The following is a 17122-nucleotide window of genomic DNA, read 5'->3' as shown; positions in this document are numbered from 1 at the left end:
CGTTGGTGTTTGCTCATAGTTATGAACGACGCATTGGTGTTGGTTCATAGTTATGAACGACGCATTGGTGTTGGTTCATAGTTATGAACACACGGAACACAGATGAAGAAAACTACACAAACACGAGCGCCAGACTCGTCACTAATTTTTATTCCCGTCGACACACTCGTATATACAAACACGTGGTTCAAGTTGGCGCGCACTGCAGGGAGTGTGAGTGCGTCCCTCAATTTGAAAAAACTACCATCATCGCTAATGGAGGCGGAAATGTTGTAGGCCCATGTACTCAGATTTGGGTGCACGTTAAAGAACCCCAGGTGGTCAAAATTTCCGGAGCCCTCCACTACGGTGTCTCTCATAATCAAATGGTGGTTTTGGGACGTTAAACCCCACAAATCAATCAAAATCAACCATCATCGCTAGGAGTAACGATCAGACAACTCGGAAAATAATAGGGTCTTTGCACATTTCTAACACCAACTCATGTATCAGCATTTCATCTATTGCCTTGCAACAAAAGGAGGTATCTTGTTTGAATAAAAATTTACGACAAACCTTTCGGGCTGTGTGACATGTTTTTCGGACCGCGTGCTTGTAAATATGTGTGTGTCAACGTGAATTAAAATTAGTTGCGAGTCTGGCACGTGTGTCTGTGCGCTTTTCGTCATCTGTGTTCCGTGTGTTTTTTATGCGTCGTTCATAACTACGATATAAATGCAAATCACACAAAGCACCAGTGGACACGCTGTTACTAACGAGGTCCATTTCGCAGTCAAACTAGCGGGTTAAAGCTTGACTTGAGCTATGGATTACGCATTAACTGAGACGTCAAAGCGTAAGCGTGGCGCAAGGTTGCCATCCGGCGACTGTACGTACGAGGTAAACTTAAGATATCACGAAGCCAGACTAGGATATGTGTATTCTAGCTTTTCAGCGAAAAACTGACAACCAGTCGACGGAGAACAGCATTCTTCAAAAACATGTGCCCCGCGTTCACCCGGAGGAAAAAAAGAACGACTGGTCCTATTTTCCTATGTTTATTCTTTCGGGGAAAAAAAAAGACGCACGCCGTTTCGTTGAGCACGCGTAATAGCAGGTGAAAGCGCTTTGTGCCCCCCTGAGCAGAGCCCGTCAAACAACAATAGAGACAACAAGAATGCGTTTCTCACTTCGAAAACGGCCCTATAAAAGGGAACCACCTCCGCCCACAAGTCTCACTGCAAACCGTGCACTCGTATCTGCCGACATGATTGCTCAGGTGAGTTGGTCGACGAACGTACGAAGCTGGGTTGGCAGTAGAACAGGCGGCATTTGAAGCTGTAACGAGTGTCGTAGCTTCTGAGATCACCGAAAAACGCTATCCATAGCGCCTGTGAAAGTGAGATTAAATTGCCGGTGTAGTTACGAGGCGCACCGTTGTGAGAGACTGCTTATTTATGGTGGTACCCTGTGTTTATTTGACGCGCGTATGAGTCTAAGTGTACGGATGTTGATGTATTTCGCACGCCTCACCCCCTCCCACATTGAAGTATTGACGCCTTGGTCAGCTATAGAATCAGCATGCCTTTGGTTTAGCCACGACACTGGGCAAGCATAAAATTAACAAGGCGTGTACTAACATTGCATTTTGATTGCCTGCTCTACATATAAAGCCGATAATATAACTACGATCACATCACTACAAAATGGTAAACCGTTCTAGCGGCCTTTTATTCTTTAGAGGAAACGTCAACGCAACCCAGCGTAGTTTACCGATTGTCGCTTTCGTGCCACTTTGCAGGTGACACTGCTGCTGGTTGTCTCGACCACGGTACTTGCCGGAGGTTACGGAGGATACGGGCACCACGGCGGTTCCAGCAGGACGTACAGGAAACAGAACGTTAGTATTGGTGGTGCAGCTCATGTAATTTATTTTGTCAGCAGTTCGCAGGAGCATCAATACGCCAGTGCAGCGTTAAAGAGGAACAGTTCCGAAAACATTTTGAGTATTATACTATGTAACCTGGCTCGATATGTATTTTTCGATTTCGCCTTTAGTATACAGCTGTGGTATCACCGCGTTGCCAATTGTGGCCAATCTGCAATTTTTTAAATAACTTTAAGCTACTTTATGATCTACTTTCGTGGTCAATACTATGGCTCTACCGGTACTGAACCTCGAGGAACGTTCAACCTTGGGGACTAATAGGAGTGTCTGATCTGCTTGCGTCCTCTGTGCATGTTGGTTTATGATCAAAACGGGTAGACAAAAAGACATCTGAACAATTAGAACAGATTATATGTTTTTGCCCCGCTTGTTCCCGTTCCAATGGCTTACTATAGTGGCAACACTAAACGCAGAGCAACTATAGCTCATATAGCAACTCCCTCTTCAGACACTAATTATCAATACATCTCTTTTCGAGTGCGCTTTCTTACTCATTACTCATCAGCCAGCATCTCCGGACATGTGTACTTGTTCGTGCTGTATGACCAAGACTATTTTTTGAAAGAGGTGCAATGAAAGATGCACTGGCAGTGGTGTTCGGGGAACGCAGGTTCCACGAAATACTTGTTCGGCAGAAAGGTTTTGTTGCACTCCGAACATTAGACGCACATGGGCATATTTCACATAAGGTGGTCTCTACTATCTCATTGGCAGGCATGCTTCCAAGGGCCATATTGGCAGAATGAAAAAGTAGCGATGAGCACACATTAAAGTGGCCTTGGAAGCGTCACTACTGATGTATACTGTCAGTAATAGGCTTAATGCTACATTATTGCCACCGAGAGGCGATAATATTAAATCAGCCTAAAACTTGCCACGTTTCTCTATTTCATCATCGCAGGACCACGGCCACTACAGCTTCGGCTACGACATCGTCAATGGCTACGGGGCCGTCAACGGCCGCCACGAAACTGGCGCGGCGTACGGCCCCGTGCACGGCTCGTACTACCTGGGCGACATCGACGGCCGCCACAGGCAGGTGCACTACGTGGCCGACAAGTGGGGCTTCCGGGCCATGGTGAAGACCAATGAGCCCGGAACCAAGAGCAGCCTGCCGGCCGCCGCTCCCTATCACTCGGCCCACGGAAAGACGGTGCCTGCCTACGGACACGGTGGATACGGAGGCCATGGATACTACGGCTAGAAAGTAGTCGCCCTTTCCCTAGTGATACCACGTCTTTCTTTTTTGTACTCTGTGTCTCTTCTCCAGATTTCTTTTCTGTAAGTACATATTTGTCAATATATAATTTTTGACACCCTGCTTACAACTAGTGGCTTTAAAAATAAAGCATATTGTCAGCAGATAAAATTGATACACGCATAAAAACAATGTAGGACATAACACAGTCCAATAATGAATGTTAGATGATAATGAAAGACAGGGAGCAAGATAACTAAAATTGGTCCGTCGCAAGACAACATATTAGAAAGGTAACAAAAAAAAGTGATGGAACCCATCTAAATGTATCCCCAGTTTTTCAGTGGTACTTCTACACACATGAAGTTTCCTTTGGCTTCTATGGTGCGCGTAAGCTAACAGATGATTTAAGTGTGGAAGTAGGGAGTTTATATTATACTGCCCTGCTGCGGCATTGTTTATATTGCTGATTGTTTCCTGACTTTGGGCAGAGCTTAGTGATGTAGATGTAACTTACTGTATACATACATTCTTCAGTTGTTCGCTTTATAGTGTGGTGAGCAGCATAACATAGCCTAAGCTGATTCAATCGCAGAGACTGCGCAACAGGAATACCTGATAGACAGAGAACATATATGACAGTGGCTAATGCTACGTAGTGACAGGGTACTCAATATTTGTAACCGTCCAGTTCAAAGCTACCTGCCAATGAAAAGTAGAGTCCTTGAACTATCTCCTTTAATTTTGTTATCGACCACGAAATCATCCAGCACTGTTAGTCAAAACCAGTCTTTAATCGATGTAAAATAGCCTTCACAGTTTACTTTGACCTTTACATTTCGGCGATCATGTGCACTACCTAGTACAGTATCCGCATTACAAGTTGAAAAAAGAAAGTTGGTGGTCAACGCTGAGTGGAGGTCTCTACTAAGTATTTTTTTCTTCTTTCTATTGCCTTTCAGCACTGCTCCTGTGGTTTCAGAATTCTTCCTCTTTTCTGCAAAACGACGCAAACTTTGCTACCGTTAAGAAGGGCAGAAGACGTCGAGTGCATTCCCTGATGTCAAGGCGATAACCAATCTGCGACGTTTTCCACATGTGCTCGTGATATCTCTTCCTTGTCAAATGTCAGATATTCAGTGTTTCGTGCCACTGCATGAAAGATGTCTAAAAGCGTAGTGTAAATAAATGTTATGATATTCCTATAGTCATGTTTGCACGTTTGGTCTTTCTGAAGGCATTGATGTCATGGGATCAAAAGCTATTGGCTGTCATATCGTTGAGTATAGCATTTACCCGTGATCCCTCTGTGTACTTAAGTAACTGATCAATTTCGTGAGTTCTCTTATACTGTTCATATCTCGTACTACTGAAATGATGAAACTGTGAGATATTTTAGGTAACAATAAATGGGAATGTTAGATTCAGCTGAATTTTAACACCACACACTCGAAATAACCGAACCGCCATTATTCTACAGAGAGCATCACGAAAGCCAAGAGAGCCGTTACAAAAAAAAACCTAGTGAAGCTGCCAACTTCCCCTTGTTTTTTTTTTACAAAACTTGAGTGGCAAACGAGACTGAAGTTCCCAGGCGTGGAGAGGCTCAAAGCGATCAGTTTTTTTTTTTTTTTTTTGAGAAAGAACGTCTCTGTAAACAGTGTTTCGGCAAGTTGACTTGTTCTTGTCCGGGCAGCAGCGTCGCCTTGACGAAGTTTACTTGTAAAACTTTAGCTCCAGCGACATTCCCTGTAATAATTTTTAAAAGCTTCAGTCCTTCACGTATATTTGAGTTATAGTATTAGAAGTAAAGACCCACAAACGTTCAAACCGCGGCTACCAGATTTTCATGAACTGGTAGAAGCCTATAATTACATGATGTCATTTAAACTACACGCTACAAGTAGAAGAAGCTAAAACTATGTATCCGTGCCAACTCGAATTCAAGCCTTTAAATATACGCAATAAACAGCAGCTTAGCTGCTGTTTTCGCCAGTTGGTCAAGCGACACCGCATCTCTGTCAATCCAGTGAGGCTTGCAGAGAACTTTGTTTACTCATGTACTTATGCAAAATTAATACCTGCACAAATAATGGGAGCAAATTCTTGTACTCACTCATTGCTTTTAGGAAACGCAGAAATACCTTCACAAAATTAGAATTCCCCTGGTTAGCACAACGCAGAGCTGCGGAAAACATGTGTTACATGATTAAGCCATCTTCGATGAATGCATGGGTGACTTGTTCGGGCTCACTGCGGCTTTCGTTCTCAGCCCGCCATAACTTGCTGCCTTTATCTTTCCCGTAGTTGGCACGTCAACTGAGCGAGATAACTGAGCCCGATCCAACCTCTAATATCGCTGAGCAAGTGGCGAGAAGGAGCGGAGGCAAGCGCTACGAACTCGAGTCGATCACTTCTACCCTTCGCCTGACTTGAAATTCATAAACGGAGAAATAATAACAGAAATAAACAGTAGAAAAGTTTTTTTTACAGGGCTGTAATTTTTTTTTCTAAAAAAACTTGTGAAATCCAACAAATGCGAACATTCACATCAACATCACTCCGTAAGACCGGCTCTTACGATGCCCGGCAACCACTACGAGCTTGCATGTTTCTTGAAACCGAAACTACCACTGAGTTAGCGAAGCCTGGTGCTACTTTTGTGCCAAGGAACTGCTTATTTTGAAATAAAATAGCGTTTTAGTGGTCTGCAGCGCGTTAGCACACATCAAATTACCCGCCTCAATGTGGAACCTTTAAAGTGAATGTCGCCGTGCACAACTTTGTCCTGTGCGGCCGCCATATCTAGTAGCAGCAGAACGAAAGTAGCGCGAGCCCAAACAGCAACAACGGTCATTGCGCCACTTTCTGTCATAGCCTCCGAGATGGCAGGCGTAACTTGGTTGACCTGCTAGATGTAGCGAGCTGTCTAGTTTATCCAGGCGTAAATTGAACTTTTGAACTACTTGCGGCATTCACCTTAGTACATCCGGAGGTTCTTTCAGAGTGAAGCTCCTAAAGGCGTGGGTCTGACTATCCCTATAGTTCCACTTTTGCCAACTTTCCACTACTTTGTCCTTGCAAACATTCTACAACACCCCATCACCTATCCACCACTGCACCGACCATAAAGGAAACATTGTTGAGAAGTAACCAATACGAAATGCAAGATGGTTGTGTGCTTGTATCCAAGTGCGCGTGAAAGAACGATAGATTTTCCTGCAGTGTCCATTCCTTGTTTGCACGTGACCGCCTATAGATCCACCTTTGCTCACTGCCCACTGTTTTGTCCTTGCACACATTCCACTATGCCCCATCACACCGATCCACCACTTCTATAAAGCCATTATAATGAAGGGGGAACGAAAGCGACGTATAGGTACCACTTACAAATTGTAAAATGTATTGTATAAATATATAGTATTTATCAAGACTGATGATGTAGTAGGCGATAAACGCGAATAGTTCAAGGTTTAGTCGTAAAACTCTCAATGCTTCGCCCCACTCATCATCATTCACTTCGTGGATATGCTGCGATTTTTTTCATGAATCATAACAGATTGACAAAAGGCGTGCAGAAGATACATGAACGGAAGGAACAGAAAGGTAGCACTACATGTCATAAAAAGCACCAAGATGGATGAAACAACCATCTTTGGGACACCGCGACATGAGTCTCTCGCGGGATGCCAGGCTGCGCACGCCGCCGCTCGAGATCATGCACGCCGAGCCATCTCCGACGCAATGGGAATGCGTACAGACGGCTATCACGACGAGCATGGGCGCATGCCGAAGAAGCACGACATTTTGACACACTATAGGAAGTGGTACCCGCCAGCACGCGAGAGTCTGAGTAGGGGACAAGCAGTGATATGGAGAAGACTACAAGCCGGAACTTACCCGCACGGAACAATGATGCACGCAGTGTATCCAGGGACCTTCATGCTAAATGGCAAGTTTTGTCCTCCAGGCACGCGCGACACTCTGCGCCACATAGTGCTGGAGTGTCGGAACAATCCGAACATACCACCGTCGTCACCGTCAAGTGCAAACGCAAAGGAGGAGAAAAAACGGATCCAGAGGGAGTATTCGAAGACCAGTGGGAGGCTTTGCTGGTGGCGCAAGACCCTGACAACCAGCTATGATTAGTGAACCAGGCTCAGGCAGCGGGAGCGAGCCAGGGCTACCCGGACTGAGGAGGCCACCCACCTTAGGGCTGAAGTATTAAGAGCTTCGTCCAAATAATACTCCTTTCATTAATTCAAACAGAAACGTACAAGCAGCATTTTATTATAGCTCTTGGTGAACAGAACGTTGTTTAGTGCAGCTAGTTTGATTACTGGTGATTAACTGTAAGTGGCAAGTCTGACGTCATTGGTATTGTAACAATACTGATGGTTGGCCTAGTTGGTACTTGCTTACTGACATGCCGCTTGTGCTTGTCGTTGAGTGTTTCTTTACTTTGTGTGTGTGTATTATTTGTGGCCAAATCATGTCAGTAAGTCATTGGTATTATTTGGGAAAGTCCTACTTGGGACCCATGTGCTCTCGCGCATTTACTACAATTTCTCGGTACCTAAGGAACTACTGTTGATAATATTGTCGTTTAAGACGTTGTCATGCATTGAGTTTTCACTCTAACCTCAACGGTTATTTGATGTTCGTGTCCCTTTAACAGCCGTAAAACTGGAGAGGCATGCTTTATCAGGCATGCCACCTCCGGTGCATCAGTGAAGGTATGCTGACGTCTTCGTCGGCATACTATCACTCGCGCCAACGAAACAAGCAATGCGACAGAGGACAGGCAACATGGCAACACGAACACCTTCAGAAAAGCTAGTGCGTTATGTTTGAAAAACCTGAATTTCTAGGGCCAGAGTTTGCGCGGAGAGCAGTGGTGGTAGAATCGACAGCATCACTGCTCTGCGTCCGTGTGGAAACAGTCTGCCCCCGCATCGAGCATATTCGTTGCTTGCGGTGATGTCGTTTGCCAACACAAGCTTTTTTTTTTACTTTAGTGCCCTACAAATCACTTCTAGGACATTGTATATCTCTAAAACGTGTACTAGTAACCACACCGTAGCCGTTACCCTGCCCATCGCCGTAATGTTTACACCATGAACCTTCGATAACATATATGTACACACTATTTTAATATTGCTTATTTTACACTACAACACAACACACGAAAACGCCGTCTGCATATATGCCCATCAAATTGCCACATTTAGGATTATTTACTGTGAGCTTTCTATAGAATACTCCGTCACTGAGTCGCTTAATACGCCAGCGCTCTGATGGGCTTTGGCGGAAAGTATAACCTTGCGGGCAAAGGCCATAGCACCTCAAGTGACTTTTCTCTACAATAGACTAAACACAGGGGAGAGGAAGAGCCTGCACATTAACATGAATGGCGGCCTTCTCGTTTGTCCAAATGCTTTGCCACGTCTCGACAGCGAAAGCCACGTTGTGGAGAATTAGTCGGTGACCCCTAACCATTAAAATCACACCTTCCATGAATTTGGACGGCAGAAGAAAGGAGGCTCGGAGCTATACAACAAATAATGGGTAATAAAACATTTGTTTTAGACTTCTTCCTGGGACAGATTAACAACCCATTGAATTAAAGGTCATGCCACATGGCTGTGTTCTTGAGGGTTTCAACATTAGAGGGACACAAAGGGCAAAACGATTTTTTGTGTATTGGTAAAGTATACCTTTGCACAAGCCCTAAATCAGTGCACTCTTATCGTATCACGACGCTAGGTAACCGAGAAAAAGCGCGAAAGGAAAACGCTGGTAGAGACACCACCTTTTGCTTCCCGCATCAAACTCCGTGACGTCATAAATATTCAAGGTGCCTATTGGGTCCCACGTAGCTTCCCATTGACAATGACAAGTACAGCCGTCAACAGCCGTCATATGCTTGCTGCGGTTAGGGATAGATGCAGTGCGCGTCGGTTTCACTAGTGAATTTTTGTTTCCGGTCTGCTTGACTGGCGTGTCGAATGCACTCACTTCGCATCCCGTTTTAGATGCGGAGCATCTTATACTCGCGCCTTGTAGTGCGCCGTCCGCACCGCTTCTCGAACATTCGACAGCTGACGCGCGCGCATGCGCCGTCGCGCCGTCGCCCACTCTTCCACCATCTGTGCATCCCTTCCCCCTCTACACACCGCGCGCGCTTCACTCCTCCACCATCTGTGCACCCTTCCTCCTCTACACACCGCGTTCGACATCTACAATTCTCCTGATTCTCCAGTGGACGCGCATGTGGCGTCGCGCTTCGAGAACATTCAACAGCTGACAGTGCATGCGCCGTCGTGCTGTATATATACTCAAGGTCGGCGCTCGCTCGCTCAGTTGCCGCTCGTCGGTTGGTTTGTACGGCGCGTCGACGTCCAAGGTCGCGGTGAAATGAATTCCAACGAATCCACAAACACAATGATCGACGTCCCTTCGACCAGCGCCGCCCTTTCGCATACGTGTGTACGTGTTAACTCATTTAACACCCCCTCCTACAACCACGTTAACCAATTTAGCCATCGACCCAAGTAAGTCGCAATTTAACACCCCATTTCACAACCACGTTAACCAATTTAGCCATCGACCCAAGTAAGTTGCACTTTAACACCCCGTTAACCAATTATATGGTCCGCATCCTCCTCAGTGTTCCCCCGAGGGAAGCTGCGGGCAATATTTGCCACGTTTAGCTCGTGGCTATGGTATCGCGCACACTCGTGGCGGTCATTGTTTTATGCTTATAGCGACAATGAGCCATTGCGTGCGACCCCGTACGCACCTTATATGTTTTAAATTCGCAGCAAGGAATCACATGTAAAAATAGCAGAGCAAACTCACGCTTATGGCATATCTGAAAGTCGCGCAATAAATAAATCTCAAATGTGGTGGCGTTGTTCTTGTTCTGACTCAAGACATCATCAATTGTACTGTTCTCGCAATTTAGAGTGTGCCTTTCGCTTCGGTTCACGCTACTCGGAAGATGTCACATGGAGCGTAATGTTTGTGCGTGTTCTCAGAAAGACATACAGCATGAATACAACGTAAACAAATCAATTTACATGCGTGGTTACTACATAAAAGCTTAAACTACCATATTATCTTATAATGAAATTGTAGTTCTGGGGCGCTAAACCCCAGATATTGTTACGCGCAAAAACGTGGTGCTCCAAGACATCTTCCATGTAGCGCGAACCGAGCAGGAAGGCGCACTCTAAATTGCGAGAACAGTTCGATTCACGCTGTCCGAAAAGTATTTAATCAAAACATGAACAACGTACCTTATGAACATGAATCAGCACATGAACAACGCCAGATTTATTGTGCAACTTTTACAAACGCCTTTAACGTGCGTTTGCTCTGCTTTTCATACATGTGATTCCTTTTGAGCAGCAGCTGTGAATTTAAACCCGTAGTATGAGTGATCTGTCGCACGCGATGGTTCATTGTCGAGGTAAGTATTAGACAATGAACGCCTAAGGTGCGCGTGATAACGTAGCCACGAGCGAGACGTGCCTGCAGAATGCGAAGTGAGTGCATTCGACCCGCCGGTCAGACAGACTGGAAATAGAAATTTACTACTGAAACCGACGCGCGCTACAATATCCTTAACTGCAGCAACCATATCATTTTCAACGCGTGGCGGCACTGACCTTCGTACAAGCGAGCTAAGGCCACGCGTCGGAGCGTCTAAGTTAAAGGAAGGTAAAGGTGCTGACATCTGTACATTACCATTTGTGTAGGCCATAATCCTAGCATATGAAGCTTTAGACCATTCCACGAAGCTGACGGTACAAAAATACCAAAAATAAATGTCAAATAAATGTTTTTTGTGTCACGTTGAGAGATTTGAGCGCAAAATTTTAAAATGAAACGAAGTTTTTTGCTAATTATTACCTTATGGCAGTAAATTATATTACATTCGAGAACTCGGATTGCAGTGATTAACCCTAGTAACAAGCTAGGTAATGCCAAATATACCTACCTCTGTGCTTTAAAGTGAAAGTTTATTTTTATTGGGGTAAAACCTGTCCACGGTCATTTCAATGCATGTAATCATACCACTTGAATCACTGTGCTGCAGAATTTACTGGCATAAAGAGGACTATTTTTGCAGACAACACTTGAGCAGAGTTTCCAGGTGCAGCTGAGCAAACAAGCGAATTCAGTCACGCCAAAACAAGCCCCCCTCCACCCCCACAAAAAAAATCGACGGTGCTTCTTCGAATAAGTCCAAAATAAGTGGCAGTTAAACAAACGTTCCTATTCTTGACAATTCTGTGGTAGTACGAAATAAAACGCTATGAATGCATCTGGAAGTTCTACAAATGTTTATTTTCCATAACGAGAATAGGTGCACGAATAAAGACGAGCCTTTTCCAGCTTTACGCTTATCGACACCGGCGTCTCGCAGATCAGGATAATCTATGGCATCCACGTCCACAGAACTATGAATGTTTCTTGCGTTGAATAGTTCCATCATTTTTGCGTTTGGTTGAAAGTCTCGGCAGCGAACACTGCAAACAACGTAGAGAATTGCGCTCAGCAGCAACATGCACGCAGTTTTATTGTCTCTAGTGACTGTATGTGACCCGTTCTTTAGCTGCGGTTCCTTTTTCCACTCTTTACAATACTTCTTGTCGTAGTCTGACCATTTCGAAGCCATAGCGATGCCCTACGATGACACGGCGACACAAGAAAGGAACACACCTGACCATCGCAGACTGACAGCTAATCTTTATTCACTGAGAAACCACCCAAATATACTCTTCTTCCACACCTCACGAACCATGCGCATGAGGAGATCGGCATCCTACAATCATGCAGACAAAGTTATCGAACCTTTACCGTAAAAGGTGTAATCTCACATCATAAGGACATCATGTTTCATATGGTCTACTGTAAAAGTCTTATCAGTTTATTTGAACGACTGTATTAAGCCGATTTGCTCAAGCACAGTGTTTATAGGGTGCGGAAAAAGTATATTTTGTGGTTCCTTAGTGAATAAAGATCAGTTGTTAGTCTGGGCTGGTCCAGCGTGTTCCTTTTTTGTGTATCCTCGTGTGTGTGCGCGCTAAAGATTCGATATGCTAGAAGCGCCAGATAATGCAGGGAAGCGTAGTTATGCCGTGTTTGAACATTAACATTCGCAAATGTGTTGGTGAAAAAAAAACCAAGGCCCCGCCGCGGTGGTCTAGTGGCTAAGGTACTCGGCTGCTGACCCGCAGGGCGCGGGTTCGAATCCCGGCTGCAGCGGCTGCATTTCCGATGAAGGCGGAAATGTTGTAGGCCCGTGTGCTCAGATTTGGGTGCACGTTAAAGAACCCCAGGTGGTCTAAATTTCCGGAGCCCTCTACTACGGCGTCTCTCATATTCATAGAGTGGTTTTGGGACGTTAAACTCCACATATCAATCAATCAATCAAAAAAACAAGTCCAAATTCACTTCTAATAAGCTGAACTGGCAACACTGCCCTTCCCGTGCCTTCTCGCGTTCATGTGGCACATAAATAATGAGCTGCATGAACACATACGTAATACTCTCCCTATTTTGTAAATTGTTATGACGAAGATAAAAGATACACTACACTTGCAGGAAACACCTCATTTGGCAGTGTCACAAAAATAATAAAACAGACGAGATTTTTAAAATACTCTTTTAGTAATTTGTACAACTAGAAGACCTTCAACAATACATTCTACATACCTCCCCATCCTTTTCAAAGCAACTAATCAAATCGGGACATAGGTTATTGAAGATAATATAAAAAATAAATAATATTTGTTTTAAATTTATATTTGCAAAATATGTAACATATCGCACAGGCTCAAAATAAATAGACAAAACATAAAAACAGGCATATTCACATACAAACCACCACAAAGATGTCAATGTACATGTTTTAAAACAATAACACTGAAAACATAGGAATATACAGCAGCTCTAAGTGTCAATAAAGTATACAAATAATATCCGCTAAAATTATACAGCACCGTTTTAAAACAAAACATATTTATTTATTCATTTATTCATTTCACCTGCAGTGCCAACAAGGCATTACAGCAGGGGGGTATATGCAAATACATGAATACGATTCATCATATGGGGAAAAAAAGAAAAGGAAAAAGAGAACTGACATGAGAATAAGTGGTACAAATCTGCACAATAGCGCGTCAAATGTACAAGCAGTGCCACAATGAAAAATTTACATGTGCGACAAAAACGTGTGAAACAGAGCATCAGATGTACAATTAACAATATTACCTGGTAGTTTATTCCATTAGTTCATTTAACCGTATGAAAAACACCCAAACATTCAGTGACCAAGGCACGCCCAGCAACTCTGCAGTTCATGTAAGTCTATCATATACTGCACATCATCCAGGAAACTGCTAGGAGCTCGACCTTCATGATTCGTGGCGGTCTCCGCCAACAGCACGGCATGTGACAAGAGTGTTAATTGAGCTTTTATTCAGCGTACTGGTGGTACTCTTATTCAGCGTGCCTTGAGGTACTGGTGTATGTGAAGCCAGCAGTATTCGTTGAGCAAGTCCCGTTGCATCCTTCTGTCAGTGCGTTTGAAGAACTCTATCTGATGTCTCACGACACTCGCTATTCTCATAAATGCGTGTAATTCCGTGTGCACCCTAAGGTTGAGAATGCGTAGGATCATGATGGCTGCGTCATTCACACCAACGGAAGACAACTCCTGGACTCGCCTAACCAGCAAAGGGTGGTGGGTCATCAGCCTCAAGAGAACGAACAAGACAGGCGTCATGTTGGCCACTAACAAAACGCGTTGCCTGAGCCAGCATGTTGGAATTTCGCGTTGTGATGTGTATCGCTGTTGCGTCTTTGCTCAAACACCCATGGCCCAGGACAATACTGAGTGTTGTGTAATTCTGAGCCAAATCACTAGATAAGTCAGGTACTTGCCGTTTAAGCTTCTCAAAATAAGACAGCGTATGCAACCACTCGTTGGACGCGACCCTGCTGGCAATGACTTCGCACTCTTCCTCTTTCAGTCCCAGGTTCTTAAACCAAATTTTATCAATGGCTTTGCTTGAGCCCAATGCGTTTACTAACTGCGCCCTCACACAGACTACTCGTCATCTGTGCGCCCTCGCACAGATGACCATTCGGTGCCCACGATCACCCAAAAGTTCATTCAAGTCGACGTTCAGTGCGGTAATGTGGTCATAAGCAGCGACAACGTGTAATGCCGATAGGACGGTGGAAGGAACCTCGAAGTGGTCACATATGTCACCTCTGGAAGACTGGCAAGTGCTGCTAAGTCTTGTGGACCATGTATCCACTGCCTAATGAAAAAGACTGTCTACCAAGTCCTCGCTTTGAATAAGTTTACAAATGTCAGCCACGCAACCTCGGGGCATGATTGTGCCCACGGTAACTTGCTTCAAATTATTGTGGTGAGCCACTGATTCTAAAAATAGAAGGCATTTATTGGCTGCAGAGCAAGACAGGTTAATGGTCAGTTGTTTCAGTTTGGTCTTCATCTGCAGAGACTGCACCCAACGGGAGATTTCCGGCTCGTCGTCCTTCATAAAGTCTGTTTTAGTAGCCCTTCTCTCGAATCTGAGCGTACGGACAGAGTGGTTTCGTGCAACTTTACTGAACTCCTCAGTCAACATTGAATCCGATGTCCAAGCATAAATGTGAACTTCCTCCGGGGACTTCATTCTGGCAACTGCTGCAGTCAGGGACTCTAGTGCTCGTGATTGATAGTTGCGGCTTTACTTCATGGTAAGCTTTCGGATGTTCTGACTTGAGTACCTAAGGTAACGCGTGACGTCGTCGCCTAAATGTACGGAACCACAGGTAAAAATGGTATTGTTGACCGCCAACTCTTGAATCACTCTGTTTCATCTCAGGCCTCTGATGATCTTTTCGGCACTCATCAGGTTCATGTCTGCATGCGACAAGCTCAGTTTCCTCAAGCACCGAAGGCTGCCACTGTCGCACACGACATCAGCCACTACTCGTCGGGCCATGTTCTCGTAGCCATTCGCTTCGCAAATAATTTCAAGCACCTGCAGTTTATGACGAAGAAATCCCCCCAATTAGCGCACGTTGTTCGCTTCCGATATTTCCATACCACAGATATTTGCGGCTACACATGTCTCCCTACATTCCTTGATAGCCTTCAGGAGGTGGGGACGACGAGCCACCACCGCGTTGACATCGATGGCAGCGATGCAATGGTGCTGCCTCAAAAGCTGGAGCAAAAAACCAACTCCAGTCCTCCGGATGCACTTGTTTTTCTTCTTGTCGTAAAAGGGGACATCCTCTTCAGTCACAGCTAAGTGCATGCGTCCTACGACGCCGCGGGTCGTAACCTCCCTCGATTCCAGACGAAGAGGCTGCAACAACCTGTTTTACTCCGTCAAGTGCAGCGAGAGCTGAGATATATATGTTTGATTAAACTGCGTGCACAGGGGCACCAACGCGGGCAAGTGCGACGTCAGTTGATCTCTGTGACTGCGTCCTGCCGCGACTGGTAGGGGTAGTCTTGAGAAATACAGTCCATGACAAGGAGAACTACGGCCAGCCACTTGGCAGCGAACAGTTGTGTCATCGTTCCCAGCACGAAGAATTAACGTCTGGTCAAGAGTATGGCAAAATCCAGCTTCGGTAATACGAATATCACGGAGTCACCAAAAATATGTGTATCATTCGAAATTCGTACCACAAGAAAAAATGGAAAACTGGCAGGTCACAAAAGAAAGCTTGCGTACGTTTCCATTTCTTGTTTCTCAGGCCCCAGCGAAGTCGCGAAGATCTCTGAATAATTGCCAGAGAAATCTTAAGGTGTCAACTATTATATTTGCACCTGCAAATATACGGGCCTCCCCGCCCTCCCGTGCCCTTCGCCTCCCGCATGGGTGCACGCCTAAGGTCACACACATCAGGGAGAGTGCTCTATTCGAGACACCATATTTTGTCCCACGAGATACATATTTGAAAAAGGTGTGCCAATAACGAAGGGGGGGGGGGGGTAAACAACAAGAGGGAAGGCAGGGAGGTTAACCAGGCACATGCCCGGTTTGCTACCCTACGCTGGGGGAATAGGAAGGGGCATAAAGATGCGAGAGAGATAGGAAAGAGAAGAGAAAGAGAGAGAGAAAAAAAAGAAAAAGAAAGGAGGATTGTCAGTCAATCGGCTGGCGCGTATGCAGTGGTGGCACTACACAAAAGTTAAAGGTGGTCACTTAGACCTGTAGTCCTCAAAAAGCACAAGACAGCTTTGAATGCTTTTTGAGCCGACGAAAGGCGATGACGGTGTTCCAGTAGCATCTGCACAAAGAGAGGCCGATTGTCCAATTGTCGCAATGCGTCCGAAAGCTTCTGTCTTTCAGAGGCAAATCGAGGGCAATGGCATATCAGATGGTCGATGTCTTCTTTGGTGCAGCAGACGTCGCATTCCGCATTGTCGGTCAATCCGATGAGGGTTCTATATGCTTTTGTGAAGGCAACCCCCAACCAAAGGCGACAAAGAAGTGAAGCTTCATGTCGACGAAGTCCGGATGGAGGTCGAAGTTCGAGTCGAGGGTTTATTTGGTATAGTCTCGTATGTCTTATGCTTGGGGTGTTCCACTCCTGCAGACTCAGACTACGTGCCAGGTGACGAAGTTGCTTTGCAGCGTCAGTCCTTGACAGAGGAATCGAAAGGGTGTGTTCTTCTTGGTGCGATGTGCGAGCTGCGTTGTCTGCGGAATCATTGCCACTGATGCCACAATGGCCAGGAAGCCACTGAAACTTGACCTCGTGGCCTGTTTCTGTGACGTGGTGAACGAGCCTGACAACTTCGTAAGTTAATTGTTCATGGCAACCTCGTCGAAGGACTGACTGCATGCTCTGTAGGGCTGGTTTTGAGTCGGAAAACACAGCCCATTTACTCGGTCTTTGGGATTTGATGTACTCTATGGCGCCACGCAAAGCCGCAAGTTCTGCCGCTG

At 45.3% G+C, this 17122-nt stretch overlaps 1 protein-coding gene across 1 annotated transcript; it reads left to right on the top strand.

Moving 5' to 3' along the window:
* Positions 1–1138: 1138 nt before the first annotated feature.
* Positions 1139–4332, top strand: LOC142785140 (adult-specific rigid cuticular protein 15.7-like). The gene is made up of 4 exons (XM_075883582.1): positions 1139–1258; positions 1781–1879; positions 2829–3208; positions 4088–4332. Exons 1-3 carry the CDS (start codon positions 1157–1159, stop codon positions 3129–3131), a joined length of 504 nt encoding a protein of 167 aa, XP_075739697.1. The 5' UTR covers positions 1139–1156; the 3' UTR covers positions 3132–3208; positions 4088–4332.
* The last annotated feature ends 12790 nt before the right edge of the window (positions 4333–17122 follow it).

The sequence above is a fragment of the Rhipicephalus microplus genome, unplaced genomic scaffold (genome assembly GCF_043290135.1).
Source record: "Rhipicephalus microplus isolate Deutch F79 unplaced genomic scaffold, USDA_Rmic scaffold_18, whole genome shotgun sequence".
NCBI classification, from domain to species: domain Eukaryota; kingdom Metazoa; phylum Arthropoda; class Arachnida; order Ixodida; family Ixodidae; genus Rhipicephalus; species Rhipicephalus microplus.
Note: the sequence above shows the minus strand (reverse complement) of the source record. Positions and strands in the feature narration are given on the sequence as shown.